Source organism: Ctenocephalides felis, unplaced genomic scaffold (genome assembly GCF_003426905.1).
Source record: "Ctenocephalides felis isolate EL2017-DRISC unplaced genomic scaffold, ASM342690v1 CF-g0.4_SCAFFOLD_01886, whole genome shotgun sequence".
NCBI lineage: Eukaryota > Metazoa > Arthropoda > Insecta > Siphonaptera > Pulicidae > Ctenocephalides > Ctenocephalides felis.
Genome location: NW_020538040.1, coordinates 19,265,950 through 19,288,945, shown reverse-complemented (window position 1 = coordinate 19,288,945; position 22,996 = coordinate 19,265,950). Strand labels below are relative to the sequence as shown.

General features: G+C 28.8%; 6 protein-coding genes across 8 annotated transcripts; 3 read left to right on the top strand and 3 right to left on the bottom strand.

Moving 5' to 3' along the window:
• Positions 1–2,290: 2,290 nt before the first annotated feature.
• Positions 2,291–7,244, bottom strand: LOC113378866 (V-type proton ATPase subunit H). Of its 2 annotated transcripts, XM_026619498.1 has the most exons (11): positions 7,071–7,244; positions 6,909–6,990; positions 6,424–6,610; positions 6,074–6,292; positions 4,225–4,356; positions 3,911–4,045; positions 3,654–3,839; positions 3,391–3,578; positions 3,124–3,312; positions 2,941–3,054; positions 2,291–2,563 (listed from the first exon to the last, which is right to left on the bottom strand). In XM_026619498.1, exons 1-11 carry the CDS (start codon positions 7,123–7,125, stop codon positions 2,479–2,481), a joined length of 1,572 nt encoding a protein of 523 aa, XP_026475283.1. In that variant the 5' UTR covers positions 7,126–7,244; the 3' UTR covers positions 2,291–2,478. The 2 variants fall into 2 exon arrangements, with proteins under 2 accessions (XP_026475283.1, XP_026475284.1); XM_026619499.1 differs by lacking the exon at positions 4,225–4,356 and having other exon boundaries at positions 2,294–2,563.
• Positions 7,245–8,207: 963 nt separating this feature from the next.
• On the top strand, positions 8,208–9,350 carry LOC113378867 (tRNA-splicing endonuclease subunit Sen2). Its single transcript, XM_026619500.1, has 3 exons — positions 8,208–8,847; positions 8,938–9,089; positions 9,153–9,350. The coding sequence occupies exons 1-3, from the start codon at positions 8,244–8,246 to the stop codon at positions 9,270–9,272; spliced, it is 876 nt and encodes a 291-aa protein (XP_026475285.1). The 5' UTR covers positions 8,208–8,243; the 3' UTR covers positions 9,273–9,350.
• An 86-nt stretch (positions 9,351–9,436) lies between these two features.
• Positions 9,437–10,352, bottom strand: LOC113378869 (COX assembly mitochondrial protein homolog). Its single transcript, XM_026619501.1, has 3 exons — positions 10,284–10,352; positions 9,875–9,923; positions 9,437–9,813 (listed from the first exon to the last, which is right to left on the bottom strand). The coding sequence occupies exons 1-3, from the start codon at positions 10,335–10,337 to the stop codon at positions 9,500–9,502; spliced, it is 417 nt and encodes a 138-aa protein (XP_026475286.1). The 5' UTR covers positions 10,338–10,352; the 3' UTR covers positions 9,437–9,499.
• Positions 10,353–10,455: 103 nt separating this feature from the next.
• Positions 10,456–12,545, top strand: LOC113378865 (26S proteasome non-ATPase regulatory subunit 14). Its single transcript, XM_026619497.1, has 4 exons — positions 10,456–10,585; positions 10,736–10,917; positions 11,034–11,228; positions 11,852–12,545. The coding sequence occupies exons 2-4, from the start codon at positions 10,749–10,751 to the stop codon at positions 12,412–12,414; spliced, it is 927 nt and encodes a 308-aa protein (XP_026475282.1). The 5' UTR covers positions 10,456–10,585; positions 10,736–10,748; the 3' UTR covers positions 12,415–12,545.
• Positions 12,546–13,023: 478 nt separating this feature from the next.
• On the top strand, positions 13,024–16,769 carry LOC113376701 (ruvB-like 2). Of its 2 annotated transcripts, none has more exons than XM_026616717.1 (9): positions 13,024–13,142; positions 13,222–13,408; positions 13,562–13,760; positions 13,829–13,904; positions 14,067–14,495; positions 15,075–15,295; positions 15,871–16,009; positions 16,408–16,513; positions 16,597–16,769. In XM_026616717.1, exons 1-9 carry the CDS (start codon positions 13,137–13,139, stop codon positions 16,626–16,628), a joined length of 1,395 nt encoding a protein of 464 aa, XP_026472502.1. In that variant the 5' UTR covers positions 13,024–13,136; the 3' UTR covers positions 16,629–16,769. The 2 variants fall into 2 exon arrangements, with proteins under 2 accessions (XP_026472502.1, XP_026472503.1); XM_026616718.1 differs by having other exon boundaries at positions 16,600–16,651.
• Positions 16,770–16,987: 218 nt separating this feature from the next.
• Positions 16,988–19,173, bottom strand: LOC113378284. The gene is made up of 3 exons (XM_026618810.1): positions 18,973–19,173; positions 17,673–17,852; positions 16,988–17,469 (listed from the first exon to the last, which is right to left on the bottom strand). The coding sequence occupies exons 1-3, from the start codon at positions 19,073–19,075 to the stop codon at positions 17,417–17,419; spliced, it is 336 nt and encodes a 111-aa protein (XP_026474595.1). The 5' UTR covers positions 19,076–19,173; the 3' UTR covers positions 16,988–17,416.
• Between the last annotated feature and the right edge of the window lie 3,823 nt (positions 19,174–22,996).

Sequence of the window (22,996 nt, the reverse complement as noted above, 5' to 3'; positions counted from 1 at the left end):
AATTTTCATAAACTTTCTCTGCGTTAAATTATTTATCCCAGTTGTGATGATCAGTTCCGTATTGGTTTCTTTTATTATACTTATTTTGGAGTCAATTTTAAAGTAATTAAAAAAAAAGTTTTTTGCAATTTGTTCAACAATAAGAACAATTAATTGTTTACCTACCCTCCCCCAACTTGAATTCATTGAAAAACAAAAAATTTGTCTTTCTCTACTACAAAATTAATTTTGTACAATGAGTTGGAGTCTCTGTTGCATCTAACTTAAAAATCCCTCGACTTTCAAATATTGTTGTTAAAAAATTCCGAACTTTACTTGTTTTAAAACCTGCAAATTGCAAAAAAACAAATTAATTTAAAGTTGAGTTGATTAAGTTAAAAGAGTGCGCGTAAGGTTCACACGCGATTGAAGTAAAACTGTTTTGCTATTGTAAGACATTGCATTTAAGTTCAAAATAAATATACCATATAACAATTTTGAATAATGTTTCTTAGTAATATGGAAACACTCACTATGCACACATTTTTTAATGTCAGACATTATACATATTTATATAATAATAAATTATAAATTATTATAATATACTTATAATTCGCATACAATCAAAGAACACTCCCACGCAACACGACGACCTATCACAGTCGGCCCGTATAGAAATGATATCATCGAGAGCGAATGATGAATCATTGGCACTCGACTCGAGCGTAACGTTCTCCCGTTGTATTTTCACATATTTACACCCTAGTCGTGCCTAAAGAAGGTTTATTTCAAAAACAATACTGATCTGATCATCACGATCCATATATCAAAAATAAATATTTATGTAAAAAAATTTTTTTTTTAGCAAAGTCCTGATTTTATATACAATATATAATGATTTTATATACAGTACATGTATATATATGTATAAAAGAAAATTTTAGACAATTCTAAAATGTCAAGATTTGGTTGCCGTGCGGTTTGTAAAAGAATGATCCATTTATTTTTGCAGTAAAATTTCATGGAAAATACACTGTGAAAAATTTATAGCGTACTTTAATAACACATATTGTCATCAAAGCATTACTTACGAACAAATCTGCATACAATCACATAATGTTTTGTGATTTTGTATTAGGAACACTAGTCATTATAAAATATATAATAATATAAAGCGATCTCTAAGAAAAAGAGGGCTGTAATATACTAAATGTTTAGAAATTGTTCACAGTTTTTGTGTTACAACAAAACGTCGAACGAATATAATTATAGAGCGACATGATGAGTGTCATAAGTATTTTATTTGTTGAGTTTGAAAAAGCTAATATGTATAAATGAACAGCATTCAGATCATGTATAATACACATGTAAAGTAATATTACAATAATTTTATACATTCCTGATAATACAAAATTTAAACGTCAGTATGCATTGTTAGATGTTTTATGTTATGTGATAGCTTTAATTATTTGGTTTAATAATAACATATTGCTTATTGGCCCAATGAAACTATATAGTTATAAGTTTTATATTAAATGTTTTGAAAAAAAAAAAACTCGATCTATATGGGAAAAATGTGACTCAGTATGAATTTTATTCATCCAGTATGACCATTTTTTGCAAGAAATTAATTTTTGTATCAATTAAATATTTGAATGTCCAGCTATTTGACCGCATTAGAAAATTTTTTTGAGCCATAATTAAAATGTACATATTTGGAATTCCTTAATATGTTAAAATCAGCATAAAACAGGATAGTGGGTCATACTAAATGTTAACAATAATACACATGTTTCTGCATTCTTTTATTATTAAATGCCATTGATCTTTTTAATTTAAATATTATTGAATACATACAAAACATTTTATTTTTGACTATAGAAAATTTCAGTAACGTTAATTTTTAAGTGTTCCTAATGTTGTGCTATAAAAAATTAAGATTTTATTAATTTAATACAAGTTTAAATTTATTATAAATATTTCATAAAAGTTTAGAACAGAATTTTATTAAATTTATTTATCAAGCCTATGAAAACAACATTTCAGACCTCATTTCTTATACCAAGTAGTAATTTATTTCTGTATACATATTTATTTTTGTGTGATAATTTCAAAATAAAATAAAACTATTTTATGATTAACAGAGACTATATTTGAATCTAATAATATGCCACTCCATATAGAACATTTTACATTGCAAGTGAAGGGATTATCTAAAAAAAGAATATATATTTATAACAAATTATTTATGTACACTTAAAACATATAATACTTTGAACAATGTTCGTTAAAACAAACACATAAAAGAAACAAATCATATGATTATATCATTGTTTCTTCCAGCATAATTATATACAATATATAACTAATTTTCTAGTACGACATTTTAGAACTTTCAACAAAGATATGTTCAACACAACAACAGACTATGTAAAAACTGTATACATATATAATGGAATATTTTTTGTATCATAATTAAATTGTAAATCTCATGATTTACTAAGCGTTGACATTAACAGTATTAGCAGCAGCTCCTTTAGTTTCACTGGTTTGGTCCTTCTCGAGTTGCTTGCCAAGGTATTCCCTAAAATTGTGAAAGGATGTTGAATAAAACCATTTTCGCAAGGTGAAGGAAACTCAGTTGACAAAGATCAAGATACTAATTTGGTAGAAGCTTTGAGAGGATAAACAGTTGTAGAAGTTGTGAAACAAATACTAAAATCTATTTACTGGTAAATAGCTTTTTTAAAATAATTTTATTAATTTTAAATAATTGTCAAGATATTTCAGAAAGCCAAAGATACCAATTTGATAAAAGATTCAAAAGAATGAAAAGAAGTTGTTGGACAAATACAATTTATCAACAGATACCAAAATCAATATACTGGTAAATAGTTTTCATGATTTATATAATATTTAATTTATCTTATGTTAGTAATATTGAAGTAGTTTTCAACTTACCAATTATGAACCATTAATTTCTGGACTGCCAACAAAGCTTCATATCTTACATTTGGTTCCTCATATGCCAATAATTGCATAACCAGTTGTTTGCCACCAAGCTGTTCGATGATACTGGAACAAAAACAGAACAATGTGAGTGTAAGAAGTCTTTTTTTCTAATACAATAAGTGATAGGTTTACTTTTTGCCACGTGGATAATGCCTGACGTACTCTCCAATATCAAAGCAGGCTACAGACAGAACAAGGGGATCACGAGAGCTTTCAAGTAAGTGGATCAATATACGCAATAACTCATAATTCTTCTCATTGAGACGTGGGGCATTCTCTCTCCAGAACTTAGCAGATTTGTGAACAGGTGACCATTCCAATCTAAAATGATAATATATAACATATAATAAATTAGATTATTCTTAAAACGATATACACAGCCAAATTATCTGCACTGACCTGCCGGACTTGATTTCTGTAGCATATTCATCAAATGAGCTAAGGTCTTGAATGGAAGCTTGTAATTTTTCGGTCAAATATTCAACATCAGCAACGATATCCTCATCATCTGAACGTCTTTGTTCCAGGATGGATAATTGTTTCAATACCTTGCTTTGCACCATTGCAATGCAATGCTCCTTGGCCACCTAAAAAAATTGAATGTATTTATTTATGAGTTTGTATAAATTATACTTCATTTTTCAGTACTACAATGTCAATACCTGTTGATCTTCCACTTTCTCAATTAAATTCCTATAAACAGCCAGTACAATTCTAGTAACCTTTTCCTTTGCGGAATCACTTAGAATATCAGCTAATATAGGAATGACATTGAATTTGTTCATTTTCTCTGCCAATAACGTGTTGAAGGTCAAAACCCACAAGCAGAATACCAATTGATATTGGATCTATTATAATAGAATCATTTGTTTTTTACTTTTGTAATTAATTATAATACCTGGTTCCAGTATATATTTACCTGGAAGTTGACTCTGCTAGTCAAAATAGTTAAAATAGTGCTGATTCCATCGACTTGCACAAAAGCAAATCTGTATTCATCAACTCTTAACATCATTTGTAAACAGCGTGCCACAGACTGAATATATTCAGTTGTCTATAAAATTATCAGTTTAGTTATTTCAATCATTAAAATACCCAAAAAAAAGTGTACATCTTCCCAGAATAAATACATTACTAACTTATGTTCACATTTCAACATTGGATGTAAAAATCATATACTAAATTATTCTAGTATTTTTATAATTGTATTCTTTTTTAAAGATTTATTAATACCGGTAGCTCCGAAACGGGGATTTCATCAATGCAGCTAGATATTTCAGTGTAGCTTTCCTTAATAGACTCCCAGCCCTTAAAGCCTTCAAATCTTGGAGATAATACCGGGTTGGCCGCAGCATATTGTTCAGCCTTTTGTGTTGCGATATATATTTTTTAAATATAATTCATATAAATATTATCTGGAGAGAACTAATTTCTACACATGGAACAATCATCTCAACAGAGGCTGCATCCAATTGTTTTGGATTGACATTTAATGCACAGACAAGTCGTCAGTGTTAGAGATTGAAAGCGATATACGTGGTACCCCGACTTACGAGTGACCTGACATACGAATGTTTCGAGATACGAGCCGCCCAAAGAGCGATTCATTGTTTCGACATACAGGAATAATTCGAGATACGAGTGAGTAGTAATTTAGTTGACATGTTAATTATGATAAAAATAATTTGGCAGTTTTATGATAGTAAATTATTAACCAGTTACTCATTTCAATTATATATTAATATCAATAGTGTAGTAACAATTTATCCACATGATTAATGTAAGATTTAAAACTTTGAATTTGCGTTTTTTTTTTGCTTTTTGTACTTTCACAAAATAGTATGTAACTGTGTGCTTAAAGAAAAGGGCTATGCTTCTTGAATTAAGTGTGAAATTATTGAAAAAATGAGGATGGCGATAATGTAGGAGTGTAACACATCATAGATATGTACTGTGTTCAAACAGAAGGTGTTTTATAAAGGGTATAACTCTAGCTACGAGAAAAATTGCTTCGAGATATGTGGAATGAATTAAACTCGTATGTCGGGTTACCACTGTACTAGTCTATAAGCCGATATACATTTTACTAAAGTTATCCGAACTAGTACAAAATATTTAATGAAAACCATCATTACACAACATTACACAATTATAGATCCAATGTTTGTTTTTCATTTCAAAATGTACAAAATATCACTAATAAATTTGTAATGAAATTCAGTAAAGAAGTTGTTCAAAATCTGTAATAATTGGTTAGAATGTTGTATATTGATGGTTTATGAATAATCGAACATGATCATTTATCTAAAATATCCCCATATATCAAAAACAAATTATACTACGTTATGCCATTCCCTAAAATGTGAGCTTATAGACTTTATATAATCTCAAAAATGACTATGGGGCACCTCTGTATTACAACAGTTGTAGCATGAGGAATATTATGCCTCAAACTTTTGTAATAGTATTGAACATAGCAGATCCTATTGAAAATATATTGATACCCGCAAAAGATTAGAGAAAATGAGATTTTTTTTGACTATTTATCAGTGTCCAATATGTCATAGAGATATTGACAGCTGCATCGAAATGAATATATGCCTTTTACATAAATTTGATTTGGCTTACATATGCGAAATAACCAATCACCACATTTATAAACATTGCGCGATAATAATTATTGTTAATTTACACTAATTTAATGTTTCTTCAAGCTCCTAGAAATGACCTGACTATCGCAAATTACTTACACAGACATCTGACTTACAAGTTAAAATGTTATTCATCATGTTGAATGTCATGAACACAAGTTAGTAAGTTATTTACAGTATACATTTATCAACCAACAAACCACATATTGCCCAAACAAATTATGTCTAGAAAAAAATTCCATTGTGCAATTTTATTATATATCAATAGTGGTTTGCTGGTTGATATAATTACTAATAGTACTATCATCACATATATGAATCCAAATATTCCAATAATAGAATCAATTTTTTTTGAAAATGCTTAATTTTTTTTTTAATTTCAAGTTTCCAAAATAATATTGATGTGTAAGGTGTATATCATTAATAGTTACATTATATCTGAGCTGGTCTTTAATCCAAGTCAAATAGAAGTTCAAATCAGATTCACTCATTTGTGTACTGGACCAACAAGCAATTTTAGCAATAATTCTTGCATCCATGTTAACAATGAAGCTGTCCTGACGATTCAATAAATTCATGAAAGGGCCCCATACACTTTCCTTGGTTTTAGCAGCATACTCATGGAAAATATCGACACGGTATCTATCCTCCTGAGGAAAGATGTATAAATGAAAACTTTAAAACTTATTTTAAAATATTTAGAATTAATATAAAATATATCTGGGTGTGGTAATTTTGAACTAAAGTTACAACCTTATATATTACACTTTATAAAACAAACCTGCAGCATGTCATCAATCAAAATTAAAACATATTGAATTGTTTGATCTTTGCTGACATGTGTTAGGATGTTCAAAAATGTTTTAGCTGCTTGAGTGCGATCTGTGAGAAGCCTTATGCGGCCCTTAGAATCAGTAGAGTCATAAGCACTTATGAAATTAAAGTCGTCTTGAGTGATCATTTGAGACCTATGACAAAATGTAATTAATGTACAAATTAAACTTTTGCGATACAATAATTTAGAAATTCACTTAAATATACAGAACAAAGAAAAAATAGACTTATGAATATTAGATTATGATTGTATAGTGATTTTCAAATAATTTAGATAATATTCACTCCAATAATATCTAAATTGGCAAGTTGAGATGTATAAATATTTCACTAAAACATAATATTCAGGTGGAACCTCATATCACAAAGCCAACAATTATTATTTCATGATATTCGGATACCCCTTGTCTTAAGAACTTGAGGCGTACTTACTGTAAGTATGATGTCCAGTTAATTTTTTGCTGACGGATATCCGCAGCATGTTGTTGTAATAAGCTGGTAGCAGCAATCATATCTATAATTTTTATATTTGTCATTATTAAAAATCGTTACATAAAGTTCTCACAAATGTTGCACCCAAAATCACTATTTTACCTATTTTGTCTTCAGGCAAAGAAGGAAAATCCTTTACTCCCGAATCTTGCCCCATGATTCTGTGATAATGTATATAACGTAACCGACTGGAAAATCAAACACAAATATTAAAAATACAAGATTTTCTAATATACTTTTAGCAGCAGACGAAGGACTAAGACTCAGCTGACATGTCTTGTGACATGAGAGGAGATAGTAAACATCGTATGAAAGAGATGGTGATATATTTTTTTCTTTCCTCATGTTGGTACAAGAACGTCAAATGTCAGACATTTACGCATCCAGTTCAAAAATATGTTAAAATTAATTCTATTTGCAATTATTTAATTATTTGTGCTTTAGTTAATTAAAGATAATGATGTTTTCGATTTTTGTGGTAAATACACAATGGTCAGGTCAATGTAGTGAAAACAAATCATTTAGGGAAATTAGTGCCAATTTTCGTTTGAGGTTAGCTGAATGATAACTGATAAAAGTTATATTTTTGAAATAAACATAAAAGAGCAATGAAATTGGCAAAATTAATAAATTAACTAGATTTGTTCATGTCATAGTGAATATTTAAAAATGCTACAGCAAAGAAGGATATTTATTATCAGAACATTTATTTTATATAATTAAGCATTTCGAAATAATGCTAGATACAAATGAGTGAGAACCTGAATTAACGAATTTTTAGTTTCAAAATATAAAGTGTTGCAATTATTGGTAAAGAATAAGTAATTGCTACTATTGAGTGATTTAACTTACCATTTGTTTTGACTTTCCTGTATTATTCTCCAACGTCCGAAAGCCAAAGACCACGCAGATTCCGGTGAATCCAGTATCCTATATCTACGACCACAGCATAGTCCCATCAAAGACAACAATTTATAACATAATTTGAACTACTGTGTCATGTTTTTCGGTCTTGTATTAATTTAATGTTTGTTTCTTTCAATTAATTTTTGTATCTCTCAAATAATTTTTGTATCTTTCAATTAATTTTTTCTTTTTTTATTGTGTGTCGTAATGTAATATTTTTTTGTTTTATATAGAGCATCTAGATTTGTTTAACATAATTTTTATTAAGTATATTAGTGTTTTTTTTTTTTTTTTGAAAATAAAGTTATGGAAATTAAAGCCCCTAAACGCAAAAGAACTAATGTAGAATTACAATTTCCGTTGCCTGGAATGTGTGTGCATCCTTTCACAAATGAAGTCACTTTAAGTGAAACATTTATTGGAGTTTTTAATGGATTTGGTGTGACAATTAAAAATGTAAATGCTGTAGACAATTTATATAACAATGGATTTTTTGGCAAGGGTTCATTATCTCGTTCACTGCCTCTAGAAATAAATAAAAACAAGAATGTTCCTAAAATTTTGAAACAGCGACAATACATTAGTCGTGAGACATTATTAAGCAATACAAATATTAGTTTTGGTGATAGAAATTTGGATAAGTTTATAGTTTTACCAGACAGTGATAATGAAGATATTGAAACTGATATTGAAGTTCTGAAATCTACTTATTCTGATTTACCTAGTTATATCAAACAAACTGAATCATATAGAGAATCCTATTTTTTATCATTGGAAGAAGCATTTTTTTTAACATTTGGAGTAGGTTGTTTGAAAATACAAAACGAATTAGGTGAATTGCTAACAACAGAACAAATTTGGAAATTATTCCTGAATACACAACCTGATTTTGTTCACAAATATATAGTATATCATTATTTTCGATCCAAAGAATGGGTAGTGAAGTCTGGATTAAAATATGGAAGTGATTTTCGTAAGTATTATTATAATTGGAAACATTTCATTATAACCGGTGCTTGTGCAAATTATAATTTTTTAAGTAAATTATTTTTAATTTTTATAGTTTTGTACAAAGATGGTCCAATATTTTATCATGCTAGTTATGCAGTTAAAATACAAGTTATTCAATCTCATGATGTAGAAAATAAATATGGTAAAGAATTAAATAAATATCAAATAAATGCAATCACAAGATTAGCAAATGCGTCAGGAAAGGTAATTTATAAAAGTTTAACGATCTGCTTTATCACATTTAAATTGTAAATTTTACCATTCTAGGAAGTACTGTTGGCACAAGTATTTTTTCCTGAAGATTTTGACAATGATTTAGACAAAATATGTGATGTTAAAGTCAATGAAGTGCATTTAAAGAAAATATTTTTGAAAGATATTTTGTGAAAGGAATCAACAAATAGTCTTATTTTTAGTCAAATATGTATAAATGTGTACGAACATACAAAGAAAAAATTGGCTTATTATGAAATCATAAAGTATGCAACATATATCAGTTAGAATTTAGACTAAAAATTAAATAACCAAATAAATGATATAAATCTATTACTTTTTCTATGCTAAATATACAAATTTAAATACATACATGAATGTAAGTTATAAACAAACATTCATCATTGATTTTTTAACATTTCAGCTTTTTGTTTCTGAGTTATTCCTGTTCTCCTGTATTCACTTCTTTCATTTAAATATTCTGTTGTACATTCTTGTTTGAATTCCTCATTTCTATACCAGTCGGTCAAGCAAGCTTTGAGTGCTTTATTCACATCTTGACATTTGAAGACCATGGCAAATGAAGCTGCTTTGCAGCATTTTTCAAATTCAGCTACTTCTTGAACACATTTTTCTTTTTTGGCCCTGTCACGCATTTTCTTTGGTATCATAACGTCAATTTCTACTTTCCTCAAAGTTTTATCTTCAGGGTCTCCTGCAATAATATATAAAAATAACATCAAATTTGCTTACAACTTGTTTAACTAAAAATGTACCTAAGCCCTTTGGGTTTCTGGGATTGATTTCGGCAGTTGTCATTTTACCCTAAAGTTTAATAAATATTATAGGATAAAATATTTAAAATATTGCTTAATTCGTGCGCATATTTCAACTGTCAGCTGTCGGCTGTCATGTGTATTTCTGAAGAAACAATCTACGGTTAAGCGCTCATTAGTGACTTAAGACACAGTTATTGAGTTTAGGCCACACACGGTATATTTTGTATCATAGTATAATTTATTTTACTAAATATTTGCTTTCATTTATATGAGATAAAAATAAGAAACGTACCATATGTTAATGTTAATGTTGCAATGTTATTATTGTAGTTTTCTATTTCATTTTATACATAATTATTTAAGGTCCGTTTTGATGCATACTCTTCTTTTATCTATGGATACATACATATAGGCGAAACCTGTGTCGAGATAAGTAATTATAATATGCTGTCGTTCGCATAATTTATTTAAAATCGTTTTCTTTTCGGCTATTTTCGGCATAATATGAGATTTTTTTTTAAGTGACAGAAGTTGCTAGTGATGTTTGACGCTTAATTTCTTCTGTGTGACCCGATGTTTACACATTCTGTGTTTAGCGAGTGAAGTTGTCGCTTCCGTTTGCTTTGTGTGATTTTGCAGTTTTTAATATACTTGTCATAAATCGCTATTTTTGTTTTGTGCAATTATATTTTTGCCATTAAAGCTTAGGTAAATGTTATAACATGTTCACATCAATATATAATTATTAAAAATTCTATAACCGCTATTGTTTTAATTGTTAATTAATTCAATTCAATATCATAAAAAATAACCTATGCGAAGTGTCAAACAAGCTAAACTGCTTTGTCATAATTACAGAATTTGAAGAAATATGGAACGACTTCTACGTTTAGGGGGTGGTTTTCACTCAGTAAATCCTCCTCCAGACCCTCCAGTTGTTGATACAGCTGAACAAGTTTATATATCTTCGTTGGCTTTATTAAAAATGTTGAAACATGGTAGAGCTGGTGTTCCTATGGAAGTTATGGGTCTTATGTTAGGTATTTTTGTTTCTGTTATTAATTTATGTTTTGTAAATCTTAATTCATATGGATACTATTTTATTATAAATATATTTCATTAATCACTAACTGTTTTAATGAACTAATTTGTTTAGGTGAATTTGTTGATGACTACACTGTGAGAGTAATCGACGTATTTGCCATGCCCCAAACTGGTACTGGTGTATCTGTTGAAGCTGTAGATCCAGTTTTTCAGGCAAAAATGTTGGATATGTTAAAACAAACTGGTCGCCCAGAAATGGTTGTTGGGTGGTACCATTCACATCCTGGTTTTGGGTGCTGGCTTTCGGGTAATTTAAAATTAAATTTTATTATGCATATACACAATGACTTGTATAAATAGTTTACAATTACAATATTTATTACAATTGTTAAATAATTCACATCTAGCAATAATGATAAATAATAACATAAATTTAAATTAATAAGAGTGTTAAAATTACACAAAATTGAGATAAGAGATGCAAACTTTAAAAAAACTGAATTTTATTGGTGTATAAGTTTGATTGTTTAAAATACCAAAACAAAAAGCATAATTGTTTTTAAACTTTATTTTTAATTAGTGTTTTTATATAATTAATAGTGTAAAATAATATTTTTGATACTTGTTTTGTTGCAATAATTTGCAATAATATTGAAATCATGAAATTTATTTGGTATTTAATACGTTAATATTTTTTGTTCAATGTGTTTGTTATTTATCATATTAAAAACTGATAAAAAGGGGTTTTTATAGTGATTTTTGTTTAGCAAGGTTTTTTCATAAAAATGAATTTTTCGAGTTACATGTTTTTTAGGAAATTTATCTTCTGTGTAAAATGGGCGATCGGTGTATACTGATTTGTTGGATCAACTTTGTCTATTTTTTAGTATTGTTTCAATTTAGAATATCATAAAATATTACTTTTTCTAGGTGTGGATATCAATACCCAACAATCCTTTGAGGCCCTCTCGGAAAGAGCAGTTGCTGTTGTTGTAGATCCTATACAATCAGTGAAAGGCAAAGTGGTTATTGATGCCTTTAGATTGATTCAGCCAAATCTCATGGTTTTAGGACAAGAGCCTCGACAAACAACATCTAATTTGGGGCATTTACAAAAACCTTCAGTTCAAGCATTGATACATGGGCTGAACCGACATTATTATTCAGTCAGCATTAATTACCGAAAGAATGAATTAGAGCAAAAGATGCTCTTGAATCTCCATAAGAAATCATGGATGGATGGTCTCACTCTAGCTGACTATAAAGAACATTGTAGTATAAATGAAAATATAGTTTCAGACATGTTGGAATTAGCTAAAAATTATAATAAAGCATTAGAAGATGAAGAGAAAATGACTCCAGAGCAACTAGCTATTAAGAATGTTGGAAAACAAGATCCCAAGAGGCATTTGGAAGAAAAAGTTGATGTTTTAATGACGAACAATATTGTGCAATGTTTGGGTGCTATGCTTGATACAGTTGTTTTTAAATAAGACTCCATAAAGCATTTTTGTCATAAACTTGTCTTTTAATTTATATTTTAATACTTTGAATTTCTAATTACTTTATCTTATATTTCAAATTTGCATATTTTCTAAGTTAATTCTATTTTGTAATAATTGTGTAAACCTAATAAATAATTTTATAATTTTTTTTAATTTGGTTTTGAAATTAATGTTGCAGGCATTCTCGATGAAGATCTTTTAATAAATTACTGATAATAAAAGTACTATGTTCAGTATACTAAAAATAACAAGAATTTAAAAGTTGCACTGTCTTCCTTACAAGACAGAATAGTCTACATTCACGAAGATTTAGAAATTTTCGTACCTGAGTGCAAAATTCAAAAGAGGCGCGCATTATAGTTTATAAAAACTATTGTTTTAGCTAGTTTTTTACAATTCTTTTTTTGTAATTGATTAATAAGGAATAATTTTCCTTTCTTCATAGAGGAATTAATTGAATGATTTCAAAAATAACATTTTGACCATAAGAAGCGTATTTTTTTGTATTTTGACTTGTTTTGATACATCGCATTAATCATCCAATATGGCAACCCCGTTACCTTGTTTATTAGACGATTGTTTTGAGGTTATGTGTCGGCGCCCGTTGCGTTCACGTTTCCTTAGCGACATTCTTGTTGTTTATTTTAATTGCATACATTAATTGCACAACGATATCAGGTTTTCTCAACACGAAAGAACCCTTATCAAAAATGGCTGTAAGTATTATAATTAAATAAATCATTAGGTAAAAATAACTAATGTTTTTTGTATATTCATAAAAATTGATGATTCTAGAGCGCCGCTGCTATGAAAGTGCAAGAAGTGCGCGAGGTAACGCGTATTGAACGAATTGGGGCTCATTCTCATATTCGTGGCCTAGGTTTAAATGATTGTCTTGAAGCTAGGACTGTTTCTCAGGGCATGGTCGGGCAGAAGACTGCTCGACGTGCTGCTGGCTTAATTGTACAGATGATTAAAGAAGGTACTTCATAGAATAAAATAGTAATATATTCTCCTTCTATGTCTTAAGCTTTTTAATATAATTCCAGTACTATATGTGCTTACAATATTCCACAAGTAAATCATGGAAATTGTATCACAGGCCTATTAAAACAGAATGTGTTTCATTTTACAGGTAAAATAGCTGGTAGAGCAGTTTTGCTTGCAGGTCAACCTGGCACAGGTAAAACTGCCATTGCCATGGCGATGGCACAATCTTTGGGACATGATACTCCATTCACTTGCATGGCTGGAAGCGAAATTTACTCATTGGAAATGAGCAAAACTGAAGCGATAACTCAAGCTATTCGCAAAAGTATTGGTGTCAGAATAAAGTATGTATAGATCTTCATATAACTATAAATTTTCAAGTACTAGGTATTAAATTAACACATTATTATAGAGAGGAGACTGAAATCATTGAAGGTGAAGTGGTTGAAATACAAATTGATAAACCAGCTACAGGTTCCGGAAGTAAGGTTTGTTTTCTAAATAATATACTGTATATAATAACTAATGTATAGTCATATTGATCATAATTTACATATAATATTTGTTAAATCATCATAATGATGTGAATTCTAACTATTTAATTTTAATAAATTTCTATTCTATTTTATTCTATCATTTTATTCTATCAGATGGGAAAATTGATTCTGAAAACAACAGAAATGGAAACAAACTATGATTTGGGCAATAAAATGATTGAAAGTTTGTTAAAAGAGAAAGTAGTGAGTGGGGATGTAATCACAATTGATAAAGCCACTGGTAAGATCAGCAAATTGGGCAGATCTTTTGCCAGGGCTCGTGATTATGATGCCACTGGAGCTCAAACTCGCTTCATCCAATGTCCTGAGGGTGAATTACAAAAACGCAAAGAAGTTGTTCATACTGTGACTTTGCATGAGGTCGATGTTATAAATAGTAGAACTCATGGATTTCTGGCTTTGTTCTCTGGAGATACTGGTGAGATCAAAACTGAGGTTCGTGAGCAAATAAATGGTAAGGTAGCCGAATGGAGAGAGGAAGGAAAAGCTGAGATTGTTCCAGGGGTTCTGTTCATTGATGAGGTAAATGCTGTTTAAGTTTTCTGAGTAGATTATTAGGGTTTTTACAAAAACCGACATTTTAGAAAACCGTTTTTTCAATAGTAATATTTTCAGAAGAAACCAATATATTTTGAACAGTTTTTGAACTTTTAAAATTGGTTAAAATTTGTGGGCTAAAATGTGGTAAAAAATCTACTTTTCTGTTAATTACAAAACAGATAAACGCTAGTTCTTTTTGAGTTTTATCAAATGGCATTTAAATTTTTGAAATTGATTCAGCCGTTTTTAAGAAAACACCGATGAAAGGTCGATGTTCGGCTCATACACATATATTCCCTTTACAAATTTGGTCTCATTTGACTCAAATGATTTGAAACATTAACAAAACATACATTTATACATTTGCATTACATTCATACAATTGGTAACCAATAATTTCTACCGGCTTTCAAATTTCATAATTTTTCAATTGACCAGTTTTTTAAAACTGACAAACTAGCAATTATGTTTGAATACAATATTAGTTGCAGTGTGCATTTTGATTGCTCTTAATATTGTTTTTTTATTATAAATATTTGTAACATTAATCTTTAATTTTAGGCTCATATGTTAGACATAGAATGTTTTTCATTCTTGAACAGAGCTTTAGAGAACGAGATGACACCTGTTGTAATAATGGCAACAAATAGAGGCATAACCAGAATTCGAGGAACAAATTATAGGAGCCCCCATGGAATTCCTATTGACTTATTAGATAGAATGATAATTGTGCCAACTAAACCCTATGTTGAAGATGAATTGATGGAGATTATAAAAATCAGGTAAATATAGGTTTTATGTCACAATTATAACTTATTACTTCTATTACATAAAATTTATATAAGATATTCAGAAACACATTGACATTCTCAAAAGACTAGTTAATTTTTAAAATGATGACTACAAAACTACATTTTAAAAGATTAAGTTTTTGGTTTCATAGCCGACAGCAGAATATTATGTCAATTAATTCTAATCTAACTAAATATGATAAAAAAATCATTCAAGTGTAAAATGCAAATCTTAGTAAACTACACCACGAAGTAAATTTGATCTGTTTCTTCTCATCACTTGTAATCATTCTGATGACAGAAATTACTAGAACTTCATTGATGTCCAATGTTTTATTAAATTATAGCAGTGGTGCACAACAATAAATATACTAACTGACCTTGCAAATATTGTTTAAATCTTAGTTGCAAATATTGCTAGAAAAATTTTATGTAATTGTATGTAAGTGAAATTTGTGTATAACACAAATGAGTTTGGATTAGATGTTTGAGTTTTACTATTTTAGAATTGTATTTGTGCATTTGAACAAAATATCAATTATACTTATTTCATTTTGAACATACAGATGTGAAGAAGAAGATTGCCAAATGTCTGCTGATGCTATGACCGTTTTGACCAGAATAGCAATGGAAACGTCTTTGCGTTACGCAATTCAACTAATTACAACAGCTGGGCTAGTTTGTCGCAAACGTAAATCTGTTGAGGTAATTTATAAACAATTTGAAAAATTATTATATGTATTTTATGTGCTAATGCAGCAGGTTATTTTATTATTTTATTATTATTTTAGCTTATTATGTAGTATTTTGTTATTTTTTAATTTTCTGAAGTGCTGAAAAACTAATGAAATATATTCTACATATTCTTTGCTAACTTAATAGTAAAATATAGCTAATTTTTAGCTTTTAAGCTTTCGGTCTTTAAACCTTTGTTTTTTTATTTTTTGTTTATTATTTTTATGATCGGCTTATTTATGTTTGAAGCACTGTCTCTGTAGGTCTTGGTAGATAAAACATGTTTAAATTTTTATGCATTTAAGTTCTTAAATCTTAAAATCGTTTCATAATGTGATAGTTAAATAAATAGAACGAAAATATTTAAGGTTTCTATGGATGATATTAAAAGAGTGTATTCCCTGTTTTTGGATGAACATCGATCATCACAGTTTTTGAAAGAATATCAAGCTGAGTATATGTTTAGTGAGAACGGTAAGTAGAAATTTTTATAATTTGGCATCATCTATTTAATTAGTTCAATCATATATGTTATATAAATTTGTTTTTGTTTTTAGCAGATGATCCTCTTATGGAAACTGATGACTAATTTTTCCTCCACGAGTTTCTAATTCTTTTTATCTATAATTGATGTATAAGTTTATTATCTTTGTTTACTATGAAATAGAATGAATGATGTAATGGATATTAATGTCTCTCATGAAAGAATAAAAATATAAGTATTTTAAGTTATTTTTATTATTTTATTATTAAACAAGCGTATATAATTAATATATAATTTCTACAAACACTTTTATATAAAAACTTTGTCAATAAATTAGTGCATACTTATATATTATATATAATTTTATTTAAATTATGAAACTATGCAGTATGAGCAGTCAAGAAATAGATTTTTCCAACTGGGAAGGAATTTTTAGATAAAACAGTATTCCTTAAGGGGTGGTGTACTGGTCTAGAATTAAAAAAAAAAAACGATTTTGTTTTTTTTTGCAATTTGAAAAGCTTTTCAAGAATATGTGTACTTTTGTTTCTTTTCTGTGCGAAACTTTAAACGCGTTTTTCTCGAAACTGTCTTATTCGATACACCATTCACATGTATATACGGATCTAGACCAGAATTCCCCCTTAAGCACAGATTTTAAGATTTTTTCTTCATATTATTTTTCACTTTTTATTTAGATTTAGGTACATTTTTTAGGGTAAAACATGTTATCTAAGACGTCAAAGATATTATCAGGTTCTAATTATAGACTTCTATGTTTTTAGTAAAACTTGACTGCCCATGTTGCATATCAACAAATGATTAACAAATAATCCAGGTACCATGTATTAGAATTTTGGTATTAGTTAAGCTTTCAACTGGTTTTATCAGTTTTAGTTTTCTTCAGCCTTCCTCAGCGCCTGATAAGCGGCTTTCTTTGATTGCACTGAAATAAAAGATACATATATATTGAAAACAATTATTTTTTAAATTCAAAAACTGATTCAATGAAGTGCTAAAAGTCGATGACTACAAGGTAAATCCATTACTTTTTAATTTTAAAGCTAATTATAAAGTAAATAAAATGAATTATTTCACATAATTCTCTTAAATTAGCACTTGTATTATTTAGCAATAGACATGCGTTACCTGTGATGAGTTTATACGGTTCATCAGCCTTATGCATTTTCATGAAGTATTGTTTTAGCGGGAACATCATGCTAAATTTTGATTTTATTGTTTTATCATCAGCACTCTCGACATTTTCAATGTTTGTGTGGATGTTATATTCTGGTACAGGTATTACAGTAGATGATACTGCAATCATGTCTGAAATATTATAAAATCCCACATCTGTTATGTCCACTGATGTAAAATATCATTTTATAACAAAGTATGTAATGATATCACGTGGATTGATCTAAAAAAAATACTATTTGCTTCAAAACTTTTTTAATATTTTGAATGCTTATCGATCAATTTTCTTTTGTATGATCATGAATGACTATAGTCAATCGAAAAATTATTATAATATATATATTATACTTTTGATTAATAATTGTCCTTGTGATTAAGATCAAAACGAACATCATTTTAAAATTTCACATTCATTAATGATTCAATGAAAATGACTCTAAATTAAAATATTATAGGGGGTTCATAGGCAATTTTGAATTTTAAGAACTTAAAACTTAAAATATTCATTTATTGCATTAAAATTAAACAAAACCAGGCTAATTGCATGATCTTTCTAATATGTGTAAATTATCAACTTAATCGATAAGAATTGAAATTATGCAACTTTTGATTGTGATTATTCCACATTTTAATGATTTTTAGATATAATTTACGTTGAAATATTCTATTTTGGGATGTTCATTTAGGTTATGGACTTCATCAATATGCAAAGATTCAATGAAATTGTTAAATCTTTTTTTTTTTCAATAATTGCAAAGAAACGGCCCGGTTGATGCTCGTGTTTACCAATAACAAATCGGCATAATTCCCAAATGATATCTTTCAAACGGATTTTGAATGTTTTAAAATCAGGTGAGGCCTTCTGGTGAAAACCTTGATTTAAAAGTTTTGCACTTATTTGCTTATTATAAAGAAACGTCTAGGACGATCGACGCTCAAAACTAATCAACGTCCTTACAGAATTTTATCAAATGACCTTTCAAAATTTGAACTCGGTGCAACTGTTTTTGAAAAAACATAGGCGTAAGGTCAAATTTTAGCACACATACACAGACACATATTATTTTCTAATTTTGATGACTTAAAATATCAGAATGACTTGAAACATCGAAAAATATAAAATTAGCAAATCGGATTCCGTTGTAAAAACACAAACTTCTTCTTTGATAAGTTGATAATTTCGATTCACACTTAATTACTGTTTAATTTATACATTGCTGATGTTTTATTTAATGAATATCCATAACAATACCAGGTTCTAGGTGATCATACTGATTTCTCTTGTAAACTGTCGGATGGCAGTTAACTATTGCCGCAAACAGAACCACACAAATAAACACACTTCTCGTTATCATGATTCGTTTATAATTAATTAATAAATCAGTGTACCGTTTTATTCATAAAACAATAATGAAATATGTTATTTTTTCGTTTCGTGACTTTGTTGTGATTCAGAAAGTCCGCTACTAAAAATTAAATCATTCATCTCTTACGAGGTGTTCATTTGTACCATGCGCGTATTCGATTGTTCTTATTGAAAAAATAAATGTTTCTAATTAACATGCTAATATGTTTTGCAAATTTATTAATGTGCAGACTTATGAAAAAATATTGTGTTTATTAATTTTATTTATATACTTACATATTAAGTTGCCGAAGGAGAGGTTTATGTTTTAACCAGAAAATCCGGCTTGATAATTTTATTTTTATTAATTCATTCTAGTTTGCTTGACACCAAATTGGGAAAAGTATGTGTGTGTATGTGAATGTATGCTAAAATTTGAATTTTTCTCGACGTTTTTCCAAAAACGGTTTCACAGATTTCAAAAAAGCCATGTGGTCAAATTTGATAAGGAGTAGCTTTGACTAGTTTTGTGCGACGATCGATCAAACGCCTTTTTTTAGAATTAGCAAAAAAGAGCAAATTTTTTCGTCAATGTTTTCAAAAAAATTCTAAACCGATTTTAAAAGTTTATAAACTGATGAAAAGATTTCAGTTGGAAATCGTGCTGATTGGTTTTTGGTAAAAATGAGCTAGACCTTTTCTTTGTAATATTAAATGATCTCTTTGGCATTTTTAATGTAACTTAACCCTTTTCACTCGCGAATTTCGAGATCTATACGATTTTTGCGCCGGAACGGCGGCATTCGAGTAGAAAGGGTTAAAATAGAGATAGAGATTGTGGTCCTCAAAGAACATCCTAAAATATTATAGTCCTACCAAATGTGGTTGAATGATATAAATCCTGTTGCTATTAGGACATACAAGTACGCGTTTGAGCTTTATAATTAATACAGTTACAGATATTACAAGTCTATTCGAAAAATAGCAGTTGAAAATCGCATTGATTAGATTTTAGAGAATGATAAACTTTATAAATTTTTGATACTTCTAGCAAAGTTATGGATTTAGTCATATAATTATTAAGATATGAGATCAGTCATATGATTTTTAAGCAAATGATCTGATAAACTGTTAATTTATATCTTAGTACATTGAGTACATTGGAGTACATATAGAATTATGGTGGCAGCGGTGGGATCATTAATCGTTATTTAAATACACGTACATATTATATATTAAAATTTTACACACAATTGAAATTATATAATCAGGATTTTTTTATCAAAAGTTTTCTATTTAATTCTTTATCAAAAAATATATCTGCAGACTCTACTTATATACCATTACATATTCCATTACAAATTATGTGATTTTTCTTCTATGCTTCGATTACAAAGCTTAGCTATAAAATAAAAATTTAATAACGAATTATGAACGAATCATCTTCATATTTTTGTTTAATTTTTTATGAGGCTACGACACTGTTTTATCGCTTTGCACGTTTCCCGTATAAGGAGAAAGTTCTTCTGTTCTCAATGCCGACAAGGTTTCGCGTCAGACTTAAAGATCTTAAAACAATTATACTTGAATATACGCAAATAATCAAATGCCATCAACACCAACACACAACGGAATTTACCATCACTTCTCAACTCAAATGCATATTGCTAATCGTAAGGTGTAATGGTCACTATTTTATTCAAAACGTTTTAAACGGTTTCATCGTTGTTCTGCATTTAAATCTTCTGACGATTGGATATTGAGAATATTATTTAGAGAGCTTCCATAAATTACTTTTTATACTTATTTGTTTTCTTTAATCTTTGTCACTAGATTGTTGCAGTATTATCAACTTATAACTAACCAAATTATTAACTTTCCGAAGGAGAAGTTTGTTTCCAAAAAAAATATCCGTTTCGCTAATTTTAAGTTTTCTCGACGTTTCAAGCCATTCTGAATCGAGTGAGACCAAATTTGTCGTGTGTGTGTGTGCACATAATTTTTGCCGTATATCGACGTTTTCTGAAAAACGGCTGGATCGATTTCAAAAATTTAAAAGGCGATGTATCTTGATGAGGACTAGCGTTTATCAATTTTGCGGGACGATAATGTACTAAATGCTAATGTAATGAAATGCTGTTTCTTTGTGAATCGCAGAAAATTGAAAAAAAAATTCGTCCGCGTTTCAGTCTGCAATTCTAATCGATTTTGAAAATTCGAAAACCGTTCGAAAGATACTGGTTGGGAATCGACCTGATTAGTTTTTGATAAAGATCGGCCAGGTCGTTTTCTTGTAATAAAGTATTAAAAATATATTTTTTTCGACGATTTTTATGAATTTTTCTTTCACGGTAGATACCATAGTCTTATTATAGATCATACTGAAATATTACGGTCCTACATCGATTTAGAACATTTCATATTGATATTAATCTTTCAATTATTTTTTGTGTGAATGCATCATATTGGAAATAAAAAAGTAGAATTATTATACAGAAGTAAATAATTTTTTCAAAAAATTATTGACATACCTGTTTCAATCAATGTTTACCATCTCTGGGTCTTCTAATGTAATATTTAACGATCGCTTCGTTAAGTACAAACAACATATATCATATAACAACATCACTAATACTAATAATGAATATGAATTAATATTGAAATTCAAAAATTTGCGCAATGTTTGATATTTATACTTGTTGGCGTATATGGTGAGGTCAACAACCGCTCAAGTTGCAAATATTTTTTTTAAATATTGAATGTTCTGACCGGATTCGTTTACTTAGTTTGGTAACAACAAGATTGTTTGAATGGCTGAGAAATATCTGAATTGTGTTACAGGATGCCAGAAATCGTGATGCAAACAATTGCGAAAGCAAAACACATTTTTATTTATCAATATTATAGGATAGAAGATTATGTCTTCTTATTACGATTTTTGTAATAATGCGAATATTTTATTGATGCAGTAATTTTGGATAAAGGCTATTTTCACATAGAAATATATTGCTACTTATATTTCCTAGTGAAAACCATTCTCACTACTGCTGGACATCAGGCTCCTCGAAGCGAGATCGACAGCAGGACCTCTGATTCAGGTTCAGTCGCTCTAGTTACTTACCAAGGAGTGAAACCCACGAATTTTTTAAATATATTTTTTGTGAAGTGAAATAAGTTCAGAATTTTTTCATAACAGATAAGTTTTATTTTATATTTCATCATTTATATTATATCATTTTTTTTCAGCTAAGATCTTTGCATTGCATTGGAAATTGCCATCTCATCAACACACCAGCATTCATTTGGATTTTTTGTACATTGTTTTGGTTCAAATTTCCATTTTTTGGCACAAAGGTAACTCGGGTTTATTTGCTGAATTTGATGTGCTCAATAAATTTTTGTCCGTGCACATTTCTGAAAAAAAAAACAAATAAACAATATTCCTTATTTTATCAGGATTGCAATAAATATACAGTATATACAGTTCTTATAAAATTAAATAAAATAAAAATTTAAAATAATAAATAATATTTTGGTACCAAAACAGGTGGTGGAAGGTATTAATATGATACTAAATAGAGAAGAATTGTATTAATTAGTGCATGTAAAATAACCATTGAAACTAAGTCAAATAATTATGTGACAAGATATTTTTACTTACTGCAGTCATCTTTGTTAGCTTCAGGTGTATTTATTTGCTTCGTATTTCTCTATTTGATTTCCATACTATCCACGCAAATTTTCCTGAAGAAAAAATAATGTCACAATGGTAACACATGGATTTGATTATCTGAACGAGAGTAATATAACTATAATTTTTTAAAAGTATCATGAATATTTTTCTTCCATAAATAAGAAAACCCTTTTGCTACGAGTGCTGGCTAAAATATTTACCTAATAGTTACATGGAATACCACGAAAAATTACCAGG